A 7,349-nucleotide genomic window follows, 5' to 3' on the forward strand; every position below is an offset into this window, starting at 1 on the left:
GTTTTTAGACGTGTGCTTAAATATGCTTTAATACTTGTGATTATTACATAATTGTTAGTCTTAATAATCTCAGTGCGATGTTGCAGTTTAATAGTTTAACAGTTTTTGAACTAACTATAATAAAAAATACATTTGAATAAAGACTGAACTGAAACCTTAATCTACACAATTAATACAACATTACAGCATATTAGTTGGCAAATAAAAATCGATATTATTGGCTACTGAGATATTAAAAGTAAACTCTAACCCGTAGATAAATTGCATAGTGAGGTAAAAAAAAAAAACAACTTTAAAAAAGCAGCAGTTTTATATTTTCCCAGACCATCCTAACTCTTTCAGCATTTATCGTTACATTTGTTGCCAATAAAACAGAACAATTTATGGGGCTTTTAAGAAACCATCCCATGAAGGTGGATCGAGGCGCCCCGTCTGTCGGACCCCCCCCCCCCCCCCCGCCCATCCTTCGCCGGCGGGGAAACCTGGAAATCCCAGTTCGCGGTGATGTGCTGGGGAAAACCCTGCCTCAGGGCGACGGTCTACGAAATGTGCGGTCAGCTCAGCCAGGAAGAAGCTTTCGAGGCTCTTTTTATTGTTTAACATCTTCAAATGCGATGAGCGGATTAATGAGGCGCGTCTGTCGGACCCATATGTCCCCTTTAGTGGCGCTTGTGCTTAATTAAAATCGAATGGATACCCCGAGCCCCGGTCCTCCTGCTGCATGAAGACTGACTTTCTGCTTACATGTATTACTTAACCTGTTGAAGCGTTGACTCGGTTTTTTAAATGTACACATGGGTGAAATGTATTTAAATCTCAGTTTTATTGAGGGCTAAGATTGTGAACGATTTATACAGAAACGTTCAAATCTTTAAATTATAGACACATTCTGTTTGATTGTATTGCATCTAAATCGGAAGGACACCCCCATAAATTACATCCATACTGTTGCTCAGATTTAATTAATTACATTAATAATCCAGTTTTTCAGCTGGTTTATTTATTTCTTATTTTACTTGATTTATTCATTTGTTTATTTATTTTTCTATATTTAGTTTAAGGTTTTAGCATGGTTCCATCACCAAATCCTTTTAATCTAAACGATTGGGGGTTTTAACAGTTTCGCCTTTAAAATAAGTATAACTTCCTGAATCTACAAGGATGTCACACCTTTGACACAGCTTTTTTGGTCGTTTGCTGTAACTTGCGTGGGCCAATCAATGCTAACTGGGCAGCAAACAGTCACAGCAGAGTTTCAATAGCCTTGTAGTCTCTATTGTCACATTAATTAGCCCAATAGCACCAGCCTTCTTTAATCCGTGCACGAGCCCCAGGACCGGCAGGGTCGGGCTCATATGATGCCTCCTCCTATAAGCTCAGGCCGCTTGGGTGTGTGTCCATTACATCCATATCCATATGTCCCATGCACCATGATCTCTGCAACAGATGCCTGCTGCTAAGTTGATTTATCATGTGTGGATCAGGATGAGACCAAATATAATTTTTATTTTAAATGAATGTGCAGATGATCAACATTTCCCAAGGCGATCACCCAGAATAAAGGCCTCGACAGGGCCCCCTGCTTTACCTGCTGTTTTATTCTGTTTGTGCGTTTAAATTCATGTTTTCTTGCACATTCACGCATCACTCCTTGTGAACTGGTCAGTGGTGAGCCCCTGTACCAAAGAGCAGCCCTCGATAAAATGCTGGATTATCCTCTTTATGAGACGGATTAACATAGCTCTCCCTGAATTCACATTCCTGGCCGCCTGGACAGTTGTTAGAGAAATCACAGACTTCAGAGGCTGTGGTGATATAAAGTGGAGAACATCAAATGGCATTTTGTAATTACCACAACTCAAATAATTGGCTTTTTCCTGCAAAGCATCACATCTGGAACAAACCAAACGATAAAGTGTAAAATCTAATGATTAAGAATGATTAGTTTGCTCAGACATCTTGACATGTTGTGCTGTGTTGTGTAGAGCAACAGGTGAAACTTCAATGAACACAGACGGTGTAGATGGATTCACACAGGCAGCCACAGAGTTTGGTCAGATCAAGTGGTTTTTATTGTTTTTTAGTGTGTTTGTGGCCTTCGTACCGCACTTTACAGCTTAAATGGACTTTGTGTCTTGCTGGCTTGATTTACCATGAACCTCATATTGGATCATACTAATATAATAATTAATCATTTAACACGTGAGACATGAAATAATCAAATTCACAGCTGGATTTGTGGCATTTGAAGCCTGTTGCTTGAAGCAAACTTGCATACAGGTAATACAAAGATTCACAATGAAAACAAAATAAAAATAAAACTAGCACGGGGGAGAAAATAAGTGTAAAACACATAACGGACATTTATGAGCAGACGCAAACCGACTGATTGTCTTTTCTAACTAATTTTAAACAAATAATTCTCATAAATTAAATAGTGCATTCAGGTCCATGTCGGAGCTGCTCCCTTTCACACCAATTCTCTATACGCACGCATTTACGCACGCTTTGATCAAAGGGGCCCTTAGCGTGCCAACGAATTAAAAGAGACAAGAGAGGGGAGTCTTTAAGGAGCTTAGAAGAAACCCTGACCTACTCCTCAAATTCAACCAAGTTAGGCTTGGATCTCTCCTGATCCTTTCTCCCTTTTGGTCAACAAATATTTTCCGTGTCCTTGATCAAAGTTGGAGAGATGTCAGTCTGAGTGTTCAATAAATTAACCCAACAAGTGAGACATCCGGCTGGCAGTCTTGTTCCGCTCTGCCCGAGGTAGAGTTTAGGGCCTGTAGTCGTGAAAAACACTGCACTTGCTGCTTCCAACTTTGGGATCTGCAGTTTGTGAAGATTGTCCATTAAATTCTCTCTTTTCACAACACTTGAAATTTCCACGCTGCTTGGTCTTTGTAATCCAAACAGTCCGCGTTGAAATTGAGCTTCCAAGACGAGGCAGATTGGTCCTTATAGTCCAGGCAGTCTGCACCGCTGCTGAAGCCGAGCCCCGCCGCTCCGTACGCCGAAGAGGAGAGAGAGGACGCAGGGGTCAGGTGACTGGATACTCCGTTGCTGCCCATCGGGCTCATGGTGGAGCCGGCGGCGGACAGCTGGTGGTGCATAGGTGAAAGGTAGGAGCCGCAGTCCATCCCGGTAAAGTAGGACGAGGATCCACTGTAGCCCTGGTTGTAGCCCGACGCTTGGGTGTAGGTCATAGGGTAGGAGCGCTGCATGCAGGAGGAGGAGGAGGTAGACAGTGGGTCAGAGAGCGGGGAGATTGAGGCCGGGCTCCAAATAGAGACAGGCGCCGCGCTGCTGCTCACAGACGGGAGTGAGGTGCTTGAGGGCGGCGTGAATTGGCCGCTGGCTCCGCTTTCTGAGCTGGCCTCTCTGACTGGAGAGGCTTTCTTTTTCACCGGCCTGCTGGCAGTTTTGTTCTGAACTCCACTTTGGGTTTGCTGGGCCTGCTGGCGATGTTTGGCTCGTCGGTTTTTGAACCATACCTGGAATAAATTAATATTATTTTAGTATAGATATACAATATACAAGACAACTTGGGGTTATGAAATCTTTGTGCTTCTAAAAATAAAAATACTCTACAATCTCAGTAAAAACCTCAGTAAAAAACCGTTTATATTATTTAAAAGATATGGCAGTTATCCACATGTGTGGAGCATTATTTTACCCTTACATAATTGTTATGATATACATTTATCTAACATTTATTAAAATAAAAGTTGTGTAACTTGTATGAATACATAACAAATCACACCGGGACTCAAGAGGCGACTTTAGATAATTAACGCTTCTCCAACAATGAAGCTGAAACTTTGCAAGTGTCAAGTATCTCACCTCTTAAGGACAAATTAACAAGCATTGTAGTGATGTATGTAGAGTATGTGAAATGTAGGTATTTGTGTTGCGCGACTCACCTGCACTCGAGATTCTGGGAGGTTGATCTTTAAGGCCACCTCCTCTCTCATGAAGATGTCAGGGTACCGAGTCTTGGCGAACAGATTCTCCAGCACATCGAGTTGGGCCCGAGTAAATGTCGTCCTCTCCCTCCTCTGTTTGCGAGGAGTTGCTGAGAAAAAGACGCAAAAAAACAATAAATTATTATATAAATAGTAAGAAGTACTTACTTTCTCTACACTTAGATATTTAACTATAGATGTAGGTGGAAATTCAGATATTCAAACTGGAGAATTTCAGGTTGTTTAAGATATATAATTTCTTTTGTAACATTTAGATCATATTATTCAGATTACTCAGTCTATTCTCAGTTGATAGTTTTTACCAACAAAAACGTTTGCACCCTGGGGTGTATTACCTTGGTATCCCACTGACGGATGCAGCAGGTCCACTCCTGAGGTAGACAAGCTCAGTCCGTTCACCGTGTACGGTGGCTGCTTCAAATAGGACATCATTCTTGCGGCCGGACCTAAACCTAAGGCAGAAAATACTGGTGTAATCCCCTCCGTCTCCGGTTGTAATTTCAGTTTGTCCAGGTCAATCTGAACCAGGACATAAGAAAGGAACAAATGTTGAGGTTTTTAAGGGTGTATAGATCTGTCTCTGTCCGTTGGTTTTTACGCGCAGTCTTTACGCACCGCGGTCGGTTTAATGAAGTGGGCGTCCTCGGACTTGCAGATCTCTTAAAGCTGAGTGGAGACCCCCAGCTGTCCCTGCCGGACTGAGGATGCTCTGTCAGGCTGACAGGCGTTTACGCCATCACCCCCCACCACCACTACACACACACACACACATACACACTAACCGCTACTTTTACTCCGCCCCTTCGTACCCCCACCCCAGCCCCTCAAACACACTCCAGACCTCCTCTCATACTACCACCAAAACAAAACATTGTCGTTAAAATGCGCACACACTTGGGCCCCAGCCGGGATCTCAATTAGCATATACCCACAGGTTAGATGAAGCTAAATAGCTGATCGGGGGGCCATTTATAGAAACAAAGCCCACTGTTGACCGATAAGTAATGCTGATAACAAAAGACTTTAGGAAACAAACAAAGCAGCCAATAATGCTCATTCAAATACAACTGAGAATCTTCATTTCTATATCTCGGGCCCATTGTTAGTTTCCACGTAAACCTTTGTACATTCAAATGTAACGACATTAAACAACTTTGGCAAATAATTAAAAACACGGAGACATTCCACCAAAGGGAAGGCGAATCCTGACATATTATTGACACTTCTCGGAGCGATTCCTCCTCCTTCACTAATGAATTGCTCCCGGTAATTAGATTTGGAAGGTGAGACTGTCGGAAAGTGTTGATTAGAGAGGAGCACTTAATCTTTTTTCAAAATAAACATGGAGATGGCCCAGGACTTTTGTGTTCAAATATTTTGAGACGTGTTGCAGGAACATTTTAAAATATTGGTCTATTAGATAAATACGTAATACGTAATATTACCACCTTATTAAAATAACAGTTCAGATAATCTGATGACAGAAAATAAACAACAAAATAAAAGAAAACAATAAATGTAATTTTCGTAAATTATATTTGTGTATGACTGAAGAACGATAGGGTCACATCCGAGTTTAAATTTAAAAAACTAGTTCTAAGAAAAATAAATTATAAATAAATGAGATTAAAAAATTAGACTTTATAATAGTCTAACTAGAAGCTCAATATTAGTGTTACTGATGACAAGAAAGTAGAATATTCAATCTATGTTGTTGTTTTTATAATGGCGCTGTTATTAGGACTAACACGAAAAACCTACCGAACAATGAAATATTAAAACCTAATAGGCCTGTCCTAACTTGCCCACTGATACCTACCTGTAAAATAAAATTCCCAGGACCTCAGGGTACTCCTGTCTCAGGCCGGACCCCTGTTTTTTATAGAGCCAATAACGGCCACCCCTATACTCAATCTGTCACTTTTTCCACCCCGGCTACTGATTGCCTGACATCCGTTTAATAATAAAAGAAAATCCTGCCCAGCCTTTAATTATTATTGGCTACCGGAGATTTTTTTCTTCTTCTTTCTGTGAGAAATTAACGAGATAATCCGGACGGCACGCGCTGGCCTGATTACAGGACGCCAACCAGGACTCGCATTCAGGCCTCCTTAATTTTCTGCGTCACGAAAATAAAACAAAGACTGGCATTGTATTTATCAGACCAGCTGACTGCCAGACAACCACCCCGCATCATCCACCCATCCCACTCCTAACCATAAACTTACCTTCCCAAACAGATACATATTATTATTATTATCTATGTTATTATTGTTGTTGTTGATGTTATTAATTAAATTCTTGTTGTTGTTGTGTATTTGATGCTGAAGTTATGTTTTGCTTTTTTTTATTTTTTAATCAACCTTTTTCTCCTTTCATTAGGCATAACTGGAGCCTTTTACCATGTTTAATACGGTAAGTGATTTAAAATAAAACAAATCTGTGACGATAACTTTCCTTCAGCTGGCTTTCCCCTCCCTTCTCTACATGCCTGAGTAGCCGACGTCTATAGTCAAATGCTCAGCAGTGGAGTGTATTATGTGGAGTTGTGGACTGGTCCAGTGTACTGCTATTAATCGGCTGAATGCCCCTTTGCTCCGTTCACGCAGCCCACAGGGACGAGCGGGGGAAAAGTTTCATTTTAAACACGCCTCCCCAATTATCTCCCTGTAAAGACTGTCTGCATTTTTATTGCGGCCAAAGTCGAAAAGAAAAACAGACTACTTACACAGCAGAGGTTAAATAAGTCACTTCCTTCATATGTATGAGTCTTGATTTTAGATGCGTCTTAATAAAACGCTTTTTCTTCAGCAGAGACTGTTTATCAAGCGGGTTTGATTAGTTTCCTCTCGGATAAGCTTGTTTGATGCGGATCTAACCGGGGGATGTTCAGTATTTATGGAGAGAGAGAGACACACTGAGAGGAATTTTAGCGGCCAATGAAAATGAGAGAAAATGTGATGGGCAGAGGTGCGAGAGGATGCAGCAGTGAATTGGTCTTGTGGTGCAACATCAGCAATACGTTGGCACCGCCTCGATGGAACTAACACAACTTTGTATTAAATGTTAAAATTTAATCGATGCAAGAAGCATTTGACATAACTTCGTGCGGATCTGTCATGGTTTGATTCTGTATAATCTTGTAAACTGAAGATTAAAAAAAAAAGAAATAGGTGGCCCGTATAATATAATTTACACATTTCTTTAAAAATCAACAGCCTTAATGTATTATATGTAGTTTAGCTTATCTCGTTATCTGGGTTAAACCAAATATTATACGTGAAAATGTACTTTCTTATTCACCCTCATCCACCATTATACAACTTCAGAGGGCGCGTTGCATTTCGGGATTAGAAAACGTCT

At 41.0% G+C, this 7,349-nt stretch overlaps 1 protein-coding gene across 2 annotated transcripts; it reads right to left on the bottom strand.

The window, feature by feature from the left end:
• Nucleotides 1-467: 467 nt before the first annotated feature.
• On the bottom strand, nucleotides 468-6,863 carry LOC137103039 (homeobox protein OTX2-like). 2 transcript variants are annotated; one of them, XM_067483045.1, is made up of 4 exons: nucleotides 6,715-6,863; nucleotides 4,322-4,438; nucleotides 3,924-4,075; nucleotides 468-3,494 (listed from the first exon to the last, which is right to left on the bottom strand). In XM_067483045.1, exons 2-4 carry the CDS (start codon nucleotides 4,416-4,418, stop codon nucleotides 2,868-2,870), a joined length of 876 nt encoding a protein of 291 aa, XP_067339146.1. In that variant the 5' UTR covers nucleotides 4,419-4,438; nucleotides 6,715-6,863; the 3' UTR covers nucleotides 468-2,867. The 2 variants fall into 2 exon arrangements, with proteins under 2 accessions (XP_067339146.1, XP_067339145.1); XM_067483044.1 differs by lacking the exon at nucleotides 6,715-6,863 and adding an exon at nucleotides 4,602-4,717 and having other exon boundaries at nucleotides 469-3,494; nucleotides 4,322-4,505.
• Between the last annotated feature and the right edge of the window lie 486 nt (nucleotides 6,864-7,349).

The sequence above is a fragment of the Channa argus genome, chromosome 17 (assembly GCF_033026475.1).
Source record: "Channa argus isolate prfri chromosome 17, Channa argus male v1.0, whole genome shotgun sequence".
NCBI classification, from domain to species: Eukaryota; Metazoa; Chordata; class Actinopteri; order Anabantiformes; family Channidae; genus Channa; species Channa argus.